The 13,659-nt window shown below is 35.3% G+C and overlaps 1 protein-coding gene across 5 annotated transcripts in view; it reads right to left on the reverse strand.

The window, feature by feature from the left end:
* Window positions 1-13,659, reverse strand: part of NF1 (neurofibromin 1) — a 93,218-nt gene that overhangs the window by 53,347 nt on the left and 26,212 nt on the right. For 3 of the 5 annotated variants that reach the window (XM_084492949.1, XM_084492948.1, XM_084492952.1), the window contains 17 exons: window positions 13,435-13,514; window positions 11,964-12,087; window positions 11,325-11,468; window positions 10,355-10,601; window positions 9,963-10,036; window positions 9,760-9,843; window positions 8,753-9,193; window positions 8,176-8,315; window positions 7,517-7,639; window positions 7,023-7,106; window positions 6,455-6,571; window positions 5,724-5,905; window positions 5,394-5,605; window positions 4,656-4,817; window positions 4,086-4,189; window positions 3,074-3,209; window positions 690-752 (listed from right to left, as the gene is read on the reverse strand). In XM_084492949.1, the coding sequence (XP_084349075.1) occupies window positions 690-752; window positions 3,074-3,209; window positions 4,086-4,189; window positions 4,656-4,817; window positions 5,394-5,605; window positions 5,724-5,905; window positions 6,455-6,571; window positions 7,023-7,106; window positions 7,517-7,639; window positions 8,176-8,315; window positions 8,753-9,193; window positions 9,760-9,843; window positions 9,963-10,036; window positions 10,355-10,601; window positions 11,325-11,468; window positions 11,964-12,087; window positions 13,435-13,514 (2,517 nt within the window). The remainder of the gene's footprint in view (window positions 1-689; window positions 753-3,073; window positions 3,210-4,085; window positions 4,190-4,655; window positions 4,818-5,393; window positions 5,606-5,723; window positions 5,906-6,454; window positions 6,572-7,022; window positions 7,107-7,516; window positions 7,640-8,175; window positions 8,316-8,752; window positions 9,194-9,759; window positions 9,844-9,962; window positions 10,037-10,354; window positions 10,602-11,324; window positions 11,469-11,963; window positions 12,088-13,434; window positions 13,515-13,659) is intronic. The other 2 variants (XM_084492951.1, XM_084492950.1) reach the window with 1 other exon arrangement.

Consider the following 13,659-nt stretch of genomic DNA (forward strand, 5'->3'; position numbering starts at 1 on the left):
AGCAAAAAATATGGGAGTATTTAATAAAAGTCTAAATTTCTATTCTGCCTCAGTATTATTCACACATTGTATTTTGAGGTCACTGTCAAAGAAAAGGGTAAGCCTTAGCTTATAATGATACCACTCTATCACAATATATACATCTCAACTCTTCTTTAACACAGTAAGTTAAAGTGGAAAATCTCATCTTCCCTCAGTAAATAAATAGAAATGCTATTTTTTATTGCTTAGTTAGAAGGCAAACAAAAGAAAGTATCAGAAATAAATCATAGGAGCCTTTTTTCAGCAAACCATGTGTTAATTGTTCTTCTCCCAGGATGCAAGCTGAAGTCATGTTATCTACGGAAGTATTAAAGCAACTAAACAGACTCAGATTTTCCCCCAGACCAAATATTTTCTTTCTCCATTTTTTTTGGAAGATGGTGGTAAGGGTAGAGGAATCAGAATATTAAATGCTAAGCTGTAATGTTAAAGATGTATTTTTGTTTACTCAGATAGGCACACAGAGAATATTTTAAATATAAAATAATTCCAGTGTTAATTGAAATGAAAGCTATTTTGTGCCAGAATTAGTAGAATGATTTTACAGTGAGTTCAAATAGACTGAAGTGAAGATGTTTTGAATAAACAGCAAAAGATTTCTGTTGTGGTTTGAAAGAAATGGCTAGTAAAAAGGTCTCCAAACTTACTGATTTTTTGTTTTCCTTTTTTTCTTTTACGGTAGCTTTATTCAGTAGAGAGTGGCAAGTTGCCTACAGAACAGAGATGAGCACAAACAAGTCACAGCACCAACTACATACAGCAACAAAAAACCAATGTTGACTTGTACATAAATTACACAGTAAAATGTAACAAACATAACCAACAGAAAATGAAATATATAAACTAAAGACTGATGATGGAGGTTCTATTCCACATTTTTTATTACATCTTATTTACAAAGCACTAAATACAAAACAAGCAAATGTTGCGTTTCAATCATTTCTACTATTTCTGGCTAGATTAAAAGTCAAACCACATTAATGTGCTCATGATATACAATATTGGGCATTAAATCGTATATTCAGCTTTCAGACGTATTTCACCATCCCAAAATAATTTTAATAGTAGAAATAGTAAAGTGTTATACCTTTGATATACACATTACTTTAAAAATAAATTTAGAGTTTTAAATCTTCCCAATGTTTCTCTGTGTGTCCTTCAATTTAGTTAGATCTGTGATTCATTATGGTTAATTATTACTTTGAGAGCTAAAAGATAACATAAAGTAGTTCTGTGGAGAATGGAGGGAAAAAAAAGCCAGCAGATCTACATCAAATTTATTACAGATTTCCAAATTTAGACATTTGACTTGATTATGTTAATTTCAAGGCAAAGGGACCCACCACAAAACCTCACGTTCTCTTGTATTTTACAACAGGATTTGAGCAAAGATATAGCACATCAGCCTTATGTACTGCTGCCCTGCAAAGAGGTAAATTTTGCTCTTGCAGCTCAATCCTATGTCTTTCATATTAGTTGTAAGAATAAACTAGCATCACTGAAAAGCCCCATACTAAGTGAAGCCTGGAATTCTATCAATAGAAAGCTAGCAATATTTAGCTGTTTGAGAACAAGCACACACCAACGATTCATATATAATCTTTAGAGAAAAGAACTGGAAGAAAATTCATATAACTTAAAGATGTGACAGTAAAAAAGCAAGTCAGTGAAAGCGATTCCACCAACCAAGCTAAATTTAAACAGCTCAGATTTATTCAAGACCTGTTAACTGATGTTGTCCTTACCAAACTTCTGACTTTGTGCAACTTCTAGAAAGAAAGAGCTAACTTTGGAAGCATTCTTATCTCTACTCTATTCATCAGGCTACTGCATTTAAAGTAAAATTTCCATCCCTCTTTATTAAGAAAAATCATGTAAATTAGCCTTTTAACTGAAACAATATAAAGGCAAAAAACAATAGAACTGATATGCTCCCACAGCAGAATCTTTGAAAACCACCCCATTGCAGAGTACATTCCAGTAACTCCAATTCACGTCAGAATTAAAAATGGTTTGCATAGGAAGAATTTTTAGCAAAGTATCACTGCAATGGATCTAAGTCTGATGCACCCTAGCAACAGCACATAAAGCAATTCTAGGAAAACATCCAGGACAAACCAGCCTAATGGAAGCAAGAATCAAGCACGCATGGCATTTTCAGTGACACATCCACTTGCAGTCAATGTCTGCGAGACTGACCATCTGATCCTAAAGGAAAACCAACTTGCCCACCTCGTTTCCCTATTTAACGCACACACAGAAACCCAAACAAAAAAACCTTCCACAACCTGGATACAGTCTGTTAAAACCAGAGGCAGAAAGAGAGCCAGGTGACTCGAGAAGCCATTTACACCAGCTGTTACAGCAGAAACAAAAGGCCAGCATTTGCACTCCTAATTCCTCCCAACAGCTGAGGACAACAACCCCAGACCCACAACAGTCCCAACACAATGCACTGGTCTTCACCCCCAAGTTCTGAAAATCACAACAGTATTCACTACAAAAATTATTAATAACGGCTAAAACATTATCAGTGCTAAGAATAATGATTAACATTGCATAGAATGTTTTTGTACTACTCATAATTAGTTCAAAGTTTTGTTTCTCTAAGACAAGGATGCTTTCACTTTCCACAGCAATCTCGCACATGCGGCTGTGGTTGACGATAGCTCCTTTGCATGCTCTCCTTACAAACATAGCTCAGAAAATCTGTTTTCCTCACTTTACTTCAGACCCGAGATACAGACTCCATGGCAGAAAGGCCAACAATAGCTCTTCCAGAACACAGAGAGACTGCAGCTCACAACCTCTGCTGTGCACAGCCCTTCTGCGACAGCCTCCTCCAGAAGGACAGCAAACTGTATTTCCTACTGGTCCTGCGGGCAGCAGGAATATCCATCCCCTACTGGAATTTTAGCAGCCCACTATAAGAAATGCCCACTATGCACCCATTACTAGACCAAGATGCAAACTACTAGAATTGTAAAATCAAACCCTAAAGTTTAGGGGCAGGCAACCATTGCAGGCATACCTGGTACAAACAATGGCACACACTGCGAAGTTGTGGGGGGAACTCTGAAGAAGAATTAATGATTGCATGAAAAAATTTTTCTGTCATTTGTAAGAGACTCCGCTGGTTCTCTTCAAGGCTTTCTGTAGGCTCCAATCTGAAAGAGACCCATAAATGTATAACCAGCAATCAAATCCTACTGACTATGCTTGTATTTTCAGTAGTAACCTTATCCCAAGGGGTAAATAAAAATCTTACAGAAATATTTACAATCTTTCACACAGAAGATTCCATCAATAATTTAAATTACATAAGTGACAAATACAAGGTCATTCAAAACTTAGTAATAAACAGAGAGCTGTAAATTGGATTCTCTCCCATCATTCCATACTAAGACAAGTGTTCATAATTCCAAGAGGCCTGCATTATCAGTTTGATGATGGTTTCTGTGAAAGGGATTTCTGAGATAGACACAGTTGTTTGACAGCTAAACTATTAAAAATAAAACCTATCTCTTGGCAAACTACTTAAAAGAAGAATTTTGAAAATTTTTCAAGAGTTAAAGAGAATTCAAAACAACAGAACAGCTACTAAATCCAAATCTTGAATTGATATGAGAAATTAAAGCAAAAAAAAATTACAGTATGTATGCATTCCAACTTGCTTCTGTAACTAATCCAATGACCTAAAGCAGATGCCTTTTGGTACTACTGGAAAACCCCCGCACTAGTGGCCTACAAAAAGTATGAAGTAGCAAGTAGGAGAAGGGGTTTTGTAAGGACTCTCTGTCTTCCTTACTCTCTCAGGGCTTAGAGGACATGCAGCGGAACTCATCTCAATGTGTTGGACAGCTCTGTACAATTCTCCCTGGGTATAAGGACTGTTGGTAGATAAAATGAATGTGTCTGGTGTAGTGAGGAGCAGAAAAGTATGAAAGTGTGAGAAAAATATTTACAACAAAGAAAAGGAAATCACAATGACTGGGAGACAATTTTATAAATACTTTTGTTTCCCCCCGCCTTGAATCTCAAACCTTGTAGGATCCACCTCAAAGCTAACATGCTGCCATTCAGAGGACGTGATCACAGTCCTTAATAAAGGTTCCAGAAGTTTCTGCAAATACGTAGCACCATACACCTATTGAAAAAAGAAAATCAGAATATGTGGCCAGATTAACATAGCAATTCACAGGAACACTCCAAAATTCTGTACGTTACAAGAGCTTGAAAACACTTGATTTGTTTTGGCATAAGCCAGATGTCTGTAAAACTGGTGTTCTGGAAGACTCACTTCTGAAACACAATCGTGATGGACTTCTACCAGTATTTTATTTAATTTTCAATCTAGAGCAAATCATAAATCAACTTAATAACCAGATGGAAATCCTTCCTAGAGTATACTGACGCAACACCCTAGCTCCGTTTGTATAGTACTACACAACATTTTAAACTGAAATGAAAGACCTTGGAACTTGTCTTCTCTTTAAATAGAAGACAATTAGAAACAGTCTTCAAGCTGGTACTACACCCCAAATCACTCATGTAACTAAGGTAGTCATAAGTTTAAAAAGATATGTAGTAGAGAGAAAGGTTAGGTAACATACCTTAAAACAGAAAGTCATTATTTTACTAGCTAAGCTGTTTCCTCGGAAGAGTGTCTGCATGGAATCTGCTAGTTCAACTTCCTTTGAAAACATATTCCAAAGCAGCTGGTAGAGTAAGTGCCGGGAATCAAAGAGCGTGACCAGGACACGAGCTAGCTCATCCTTAAAAGAAGCAGGAAATGGTCATCTGAGCAGCGAGTCAAAGATTGCACTAATTATTTAAATTTGCTATTGAGTCTTGCATATAAATATCAAATTAAGCATGCACAATCTTTTTTTAAATCTTCCCTATGCTATTGTTTGCCTAAAAATCTCTCTCATGATAACCACTCACGCAAATTCATAATGGTTAGTCCAGACAGATAAGCATTTATTCTGCTGTATAACAAAAAACAATTCATCTTGTTAAATTTGAGGAGTAAATACAGTTGTGTTTGTCTGCATTACAGCACGCAGTTTGTAATAAATAACATCAACCAAAACAAATGCATTTATTATAATAATTGTATACAAAATTGTTCCCAGGCATTAACTGAAATTTAATATAAAACTACTGTTGATAATCACGATCTCTTGCAGCTGGATTTCTGAGAATACAATAAGAAAGGCTAGTTATTACGAAAGGTAGGTCTAATCTCTCTTTAGCAGGCTGTTGTTACACCCCCAAAATGTTTGACCTAATTATAAGTCTTATTATTTTCAAAACACTTAGGAAATAAAATGCAGGAATTAACTTACCCACTGAGAACAAGGCACCACATTGGCTAAAGCCATAGCAATAGGGAGCTCCCCTTGATCACCCATCATTGTAACCAACTCCACCAATCTCTCAAACCGATCTGCTAGCACTGTTTCTGCTAACGTATCAAATTCTGTTCCCTGCTGCAGAATTTTGGTGAGGACTTCCATAAAGGTAGCTCTTGTTTGGAGGTCTTTATGATAGCCCAAGCCTGAAAAAAAACAAAAACAAAAACAAAACATAACTACTAAGGGAAATGTAAAAATGAATCAAACACCAATGTCTTCATTGTGTATTCATTTATGCATAGCTTAATCGAATTAGTTTACCTATGGAGTGCATAAGACCACTGTCCACATTTGCATTGAGTAAATTTGACATAGCAAGAACAGTGCAGTGTCGTAGCGAAGCTAGTCTTCGAGACATTCCACGTTTCCTGCCACCAGTTTGTGCACTGTCATCTTCAACTTCACTACAGTCATTTAGAAGGTTCATAAACAGTGTGAAATATCTAAAGAAAAAGATAGACTTGGATAGTTAAAACAGATTCTACGAAGGCAACGGTCTGGAAAGATTTGCATACAAAAGTAAATAGACCATAAGCCTCCCAAAAAATCCCATCCATCCCCCCAAATAATCTTCCCTGTAGCACAGTTTAAACTTTCAAAAAATATGTTGTAAGAACTAGGAGGCACTGCCCTAAAAACTCATATATAAGTTCCAGAAACAAAACAAACAAATTCCACTGGTGTGCCTTTACAAACAGCTGTTTTGAAAGAGATTTTAAATTTCATGGATGAAAATGCAATTTCAAACCCAGCTAATCCCTCCCATGAACTAAGGATATGTCTGTATTAAGGGGACACAAGGACAAATTTAGTAATTATTTTCTAAATGAAAATGTTTCCATAAACCTATTAGGCAGAGATTTGTGAAATGACATCTATACGAGGTAATCTCTACTTCTGCTAGAAGAAAAAACTTAGTTGGTAGTAAAAGTCATATGGTGCTTCCACTCTGAGACATTGTATAGTAGAAATAGTTAAAAGTCACTGTTTACTTAAGAAATAACTGAGATTTGGCTTCCATCAACTCAACACCATCTCCTTCTTCAGGCTGTAACGGAAGCCCAGCAAGAAGAGAGACCACTGCTTCCATACTCGCTTGGTCCAGATCTCTGAAAAAGTTTTAAGGTTTTAAGAATCAGTTGTTAAACTGATCCATCAGGAAAATAGCAATCACATTCTGTGGTACAGGTTCAAGCAACACCTTATTAAAGGACTACAACTAAAAAGGAATGTTTTCACTAAAAAAAACTTAAGTATGAATTCAACACTATAATCTTTGACAATTTTATTCTTCATAATGTATCATATGAAGACATAGTTCTAGGAAATAAAACAAGCAATTCTAACACTAAATCAGAAATAGCATTAACAAGATTTAAATAAAAACATGTACATTTTAAAAGAACCTGCTCACAAAAAATTGAGTTTCAATTTTGGTCTTTTCTTTAGAATTACTACCACTACAGAAATTCCACATAATCCAACTGATCTGTGGATATCAAATGGTATCTGGAACACTGTTAGCAACTTTAGAAGCAGTTTAATAGTACCCTTTCTTACCTTGTCAAGCATTTTACATCCTCATCTGTTGCTTGATTAGATGTTCCCATAACCCAGTCTGTCAAATATTCTACCATTTTGTTTCTGTGAAATATAGATACAAAAACATAAAACTGCTAGCTTTGTTTTTTCCGTTTTTTTCCCCCCTAAATAATAACCCACACACCTAAATACACCTACTACTGCTTGCACTTAGTATTACAAATTCATATTCGAACCACCAGATATTGAAGATTAACTGAATTTTATTATACCAAGTAATACCCCACTCTGTATCAGTTTTTTTACATACCTTTAGTATCCCCATATTCAAAATAAAATTATAATGCAATACTAGATTCTAAACTATTAACACTGAAGACAAAGTAAAAATATATATATATATACCATTATAATAAAGTTTTCTTTTATTTTTTTTAAACATGTCACCAAAATTATACTTGTCCACATTACACTGCCCAAGGTGTTTTATTATGTCTAAATTTCTTTCTTACCTGAATTTCATTTCTTGGCAAAATGAAAGGTCATCTCTTCTCTCCATCATTACTTCTACTAACTGACAGAGCTTAGTTTTTATTTGAATTGCATGTACCAAATTTCCAAGCACACGCACATATCTGAAGATAAAAAGCAAAAAGTAAATACTTCATGCTGTACAAAACGAGGCCCATGCATTTGAAATCTTTTCAGGTCTGTGTCATAATCTACACATTGGCCGATACAACTCTGACTTGCATAGTGGGTTAGCAAGTATTTGGGCTAATGTTTTTTCCAAGCCTTATATCAGCTGAAGACCAGCACCAAGTTTCTTGAGGCCAAAAAGGTTTCTGATTGGCATAAAAGTTTCTGACTGGCATAAACCCAAACAGAAACCTGCCCTTCATCTGGTTTCTAACCACTAACACTATTGTACAGAAAAGAAAACAGAAATAATTCCAGGAAAGGGGGTGAGGTATGGAATGGTTGGTTCTGAAGAAAATAAGTCTATGCTATCATTTAAGTAATCTTTATGACTACTGAAGTTGTCAGAACAGTAAGAGCAGGGATCAACTTCTTTCTCCATGGGTAGAAGCAGAAAAGATATAGAACTAAAAGGGTCTACTTCACTCCATAAACATATAACTTTGTATAGAAGATTAACCAGGTTTCTCACCTAACCAGATTTAGCATCATTGTCTCAATACTAGCTTGTCCAAGATGTTCTGAGCTCCCTTCCGTATGATTGTCAAGCAAATTCTTCATTATAGCAATGGTTTGTTCTACAAATTGTGTGTTGGTCTCAGTTAACAAAACCTAAGGGAAGAAAGTTAGTAGTGTTAACTTCCTGTTTGCAGTTAACTCAAAAAAAAAAAAAAAAAGTGTTTTCATAAAATATACTGCAGAAAATATAACATAAATATTTTTCTAGAATCACCAAGTCAAAAGAATTGCAATACATATCAACATTAAATATGCTAACACTACCAACCTTAAATATTCTGAGACAATTCTCACAGGTTCTGTACTCTGAAAGTTTACTAAGAATTCAACAATGTTTTTAATTACTTTATGTTAAACATAGCCTGGAATAAAATATGATAATTGTATGACACATGCGCTCAAATACAATCACAATGTTTGAATTTTTTTTGTAGAAAACATGAACAGATAACCCATTTCAATTACCTATGTGAAAAACAAGACCAATACTTTCTAAGATACGCAAGTGAAGGAATATATCAACAGTTTACCTGTCCTTGAGAATCAAAAAACTTGCTGATGGTATTCTTCAGTTTGTTAAACAGCATTGGATAAAGTGCTGGACTCAACTCCAAACCCACCAGATCTTTAATATTAGTCCGTATTTGAAGTCCCACTTTCTCGTGGTTACAGACCATCAGAGTCAATAATCGATCTATGAATTTGCTAACAGGAGTCTCTGCATTTCCCTCAGTGGATACCATAGATATCATGGAGCCCTTACGCTCATTGACTGGGCCCATAGGTGGACTGTAGGTTGCTAGTCCTGCATTGCTACGATGCTGTAGGCACACTCCTCCAAGGGCACATAGGAACCCCGTCATGTTGATCCATTCCTGAAGAGAATCTGTGTCTGACAAGTCTATGGAGCCTCCCCCACTAACATGCGACATTCGTCTCTTAACAATCGTCTTATGAAGACTTTCCGTAACCTAAAAAAGAAGGACTGAAGATGAAATCTTTTCAATTAAACATAAATAATGGAGAAAGATCAGAATTTAGAAGTATGTCATAACATATCCCACCATTTTAATTCCATCTCAACAAATTACTAAGGTTTGCATCTTACAGCATGAACAAAATTCTATCCAGAGGGGCTATTTTTGTAGAATTTGAAGAAACTGAATTAAAAAGGGACCAAAAGGGGTTGCCTAGATGACTCCCTGCTCTGTAGTAGGACAAAACGTATTTAAATCATGATAGTCAACAGCTTTTTTTTTCCTTAAAAAAATTCCAGTGAAAGAGATTTTCTAATTTCTCACTATTTTTTTTTCCAATTATTAAACTCAGCTATCTCCCTCACAGCAATTTAAGTCAAATTATCTCGTTCTCTTATCAGTAAACACAGAAGACTTGATTTCTGGAATATTTTCATGGAGCTTAAGTCCTCCTATACAATTCATTTTCCAGATTAAAATGAAATTTCTTAAAATACATAAGCTTAAATAGTTACTCTGAATTTCTACAGGGTTAAACCTAAGGAAAAATTCATAGTCACCTGCCCATCTTCCATTTTGGTCTTTGGATAGTTAAGGATTAGTTTTGTAGCTTGTTCCCATTTTGCATGTGTATCCTCCCAGGCCTAAAATAAGATATATCAAGATTTAACTTCAAAACTACTCATAGCAACAGTCTTTTCTGTGTTCAAAAAAAAGAAAAAAAACACATATGAAATGGACAGAAATTTAGAAGAAAATTTACCTCTGTGTTGCCCGCAGTTGGATGTTCAATGCGTCTTAATAATGCCATCACTCTTTTCTGAAGAGCTGCTCTCCCTACAAACAAGCACAGAACATTTATGAAACAGATTTTTGTAAAGCCACCTACATCAAATATGAGATAATTGAAAGTAATTATAAAAGAGGAACATATCCCCTTTAACTGTTTAGAAAGATTCTCCTTGTTACTCTTTTAAATCCTCATGAACAGTTACCCAAATTCCCTACTCCCTCCATCAGTTTCAATGGCTAAGATATTTCAGTGAAAGCAGGAGTTACAGCCAAATCAAGAATATAAACTTGTTTAAAGAACTCCAATCCAAACAAGTCTTATTGTACAGGTTGAAAGGCATTTTCCAGACTCATCATTCTTACCTGTTGACATCATATTGCTAACAGATGCAAACTCCATGAAAGTGTTGTAGTTTGGCAAAAAATTATGAACTGAAACTTCATCTACTCCACATCTGATATCTGCTTCTTCGCACAGGTGACGGAAACAGGACATTGCAACAAGGACTGCCTCAATATCTGGGCTCCACAAAAACATGTATAAAGCGACTTCCAATTTTGTTTGGGCTTTGCGACAAATAGGTGTTCCACTGCATCCTGCTGTACTTTCCTTGGGAAACACAGAATTCCAAGTTCAATAATATTGCTTAGAAGTATGGCAATTTTCTTAATCCAAATTGTTTTTCAAACCTGCTTTCATTCTAATAGAAATAAACAATTTAACCAACATCTGAACTCTACTGTATTTGCTGTTGCACAGTGGCAAGAAACTGCTCCTTTCACAAAGATAGCCACATACTTAGCAAAGTCTTATTGATACCAAAAAATTGTATGTTAAAAAAGAGAATGAAGTTTTTGGCTCATAAAAGATGTTCTAAATAACCTTGTCACTTTTCCCTGTGGCTAAACACTAGACTTGTCTGTCAAAGGGCATACTTTACTGAGATGTTTGATTTTGATGATCTTTCACAGTCTATTCTAACTGGATGCAATACATTAAAAAGTGAGATTTCAGATTTATTAACAATGGACAAATATGTAGAGATGTTATGTGTGATCCTAAGAAAAAAAGGATTCACCAACTTTTTAACCTGAAAAAAGTGCAACTTCCTAGAAGTCTGAAACCCATTACTCACCAGCATATTAGATTCAAAACTTATGCATGTTACAGCTGATTATTGACCAGAAAGAGAACAGTAACACATAGTAGTATGTTTTTTCCTCCTCAGAAATAATTATATTTTTAAAAATTACACTCTGTGATTTAATTTCTACTTGCACATAATTTTTTATCCCTAAATGTTAATAATTAATATTATCCGCTGTTACTTACCATGGAAGAATTCCCTTTCCCTCTCCTGAGGGTGGCTCCCGGGGTACAGCTTTTCATCTCCTCGTGGTCAAGAGACATTTGACTAGTTCCACCTCCAGAGACATCATAAAGGAAGAGAAAGTGACAGGAGCTCCTATCCGATTGCTGTAAAGAGAGGAAAGAAAAATAATTAATCACCTTATCTTTTAAAACAATGCAGTTCAGAAACTGTTGTCACTAAAGTAAAAAGCTGTTCAACATTTACACAGCATCTTTTACGTAGGTGCTCTTAGAGGGCTTTATAAATTTACCCATATTAATGGTATCTTAAAATGACATTTCCCCTTAAGAAAATAAAGTATTTTGAGAGTCATCATCAAAACATATCACCTTGATATAAGCACATCATCATGCCTTTTTCTTCCTTCCTTGGGGCCTCCCAAAATCCCAGTAGGCTTCTTGGTTTTACTCCACAGTTTATATACCAACATAAACATAATTATAATTTAAATGCAATTAAGTGTAAAGAACTACTTTAGTTCTTCAGTAGCTACTAAATCTCTTTCCATCATAAAAGTAACCTTATAAATAAAAGCAGTAACAAAACAGAGACTAATTCATTTTAATGATCCCAAAAGATAAGTGATAATATTTGCTTACTTTATTTTTTAGAAGAAATTTATTCCTACAGATGAGAATCTCTCGCAGCCACTTGAGGATTTCTGTACTGCTGAGCATCTGATGACTGGTTAGTTTCTTGCAGATATAAAAAAGCATTTGTGAACTGCAGCAAAATGAAATTTAGCATTAGCTTTATCATCTAATAATAATATATCTGATAAAGGTATTATTACTTTTTACATAGAAATAGACAATTAGCATGAATATCCTACAGATAAGCTAGCATCTTCTTTTAAAATGTACAGTAGATATAATATAGGTGTGTACTTTAAATGACAAAACCCCTCTGTCCCTTCCCACCGCCCAACTGGCCTCTATAGTTCCCTAGAGGAAGTTAAGCAACTTGGGTACTTGTTAGAAGTCCAGACTCCAGGGCTGTCGATTCAGAAGTCCTCCATTTATCCACAGAACAGATACAGCACAGACAGTGGCAGTACAAGTTTACCTACACTGCTCTGATAACGTGTCTCAACTCTGTTCTGGAAGGAACACATCTAGGGATGTTCCTTCTTCATATCCATTCAGGCCTCACACTCTCTGTTAAAACTGCCAAAGGGTCCAAATTAGTGTCAATTTTAATGGGTTTTTCCCCCAGCCCGAACAGACCACAAACTCATTTCTACTACTAGAAATTACAGTAATGAGTTTTAGTTATTGCCCATCTAGGTAGGACTCAGCCCCCAAACTATCCCATAATAAGCCCCTTGAGCCACATTTAGCAGTCATGCAGGCCAATTTGTTGATGCTCAAAGTGTTCCTATTAGATTTTAATTCGCTTTCTTCTAAAACAAACACCTGCACCAAATCAGATTAGATCACCAAACATTTTTCTTAAATTGTTTAGCTCATGCAATTCTTAGAATTCTGAGTTGCCTAGTTTTTTGGTTCAGCTCTTTGTGTAACTGATTATTTTGGAACTTTATGTTTTTTTAATATACTCCAAGAAATCAACTGCAACAGCTGCTGTGATGTTATAATAAGCAAGATGACTTTAACCAATAAAAATTCTTTAGATACATAAGAAAGACAAATGGAGACCACAGATCAGGGCAAACTACTACCTTTCTTAGATGAGGGCTTCAGACAAGATCAGCAAATCCACACTGCTAGAATTGCTTTGCATCACCCTCCCTCAGCCCACAGAGGATAAAACAGAATTCAAACAAACACTTGAATGCAGGGCAAGACTTTAACATTTTGAAGGAATAATCATTGCTATACCTTAAGCACAGGCTGAAGAGAGTCATTAAGAAAGCCAGCAAAACATGTGTTGTTTTTTTTGTTAAATGGAAGTAGTATAAGGAAGATACTACTTTGTCATCAGAAAACAAATCATTTTGACTGCAGATTCAAGCCAATGTCATATAACTTTCTCAAAACATTCACAGCTATTGCAAAAGAGAAGACAGATCAAAACAGCTGTTGCTCTAATTTACAGAAGTGAACTTACCTAATTTCCCAGAATGTTTCTATAGGCGCATCAGGATTCCACAAATCAATGCTGTCTAACTGGTGAAGAACTAGCAAGGCCTACATTCAAAACAGAACAGCATCTCACTTAAAGGCAGAAATTGACAAGTCACTTAAGAATGGGCAGAGAAATAGGTGTAATCACAAGTCAATTACATTGCTTAAAAAATAAAAGATAGAAAAAGCATTTTATATAGCAGAACAA

Source organism: Aythya ferina (assembly GCF_964211825.1).
Source record: "Aythya ferina genome assembly, chromosome: 19".
Classification (NCBI taxonomy): domain Eukaryota; kingdom Metazoa; phylum Chordata; class Aves; order Anseriformes; family Anatidae; genus Aythya; species Aythya ferina.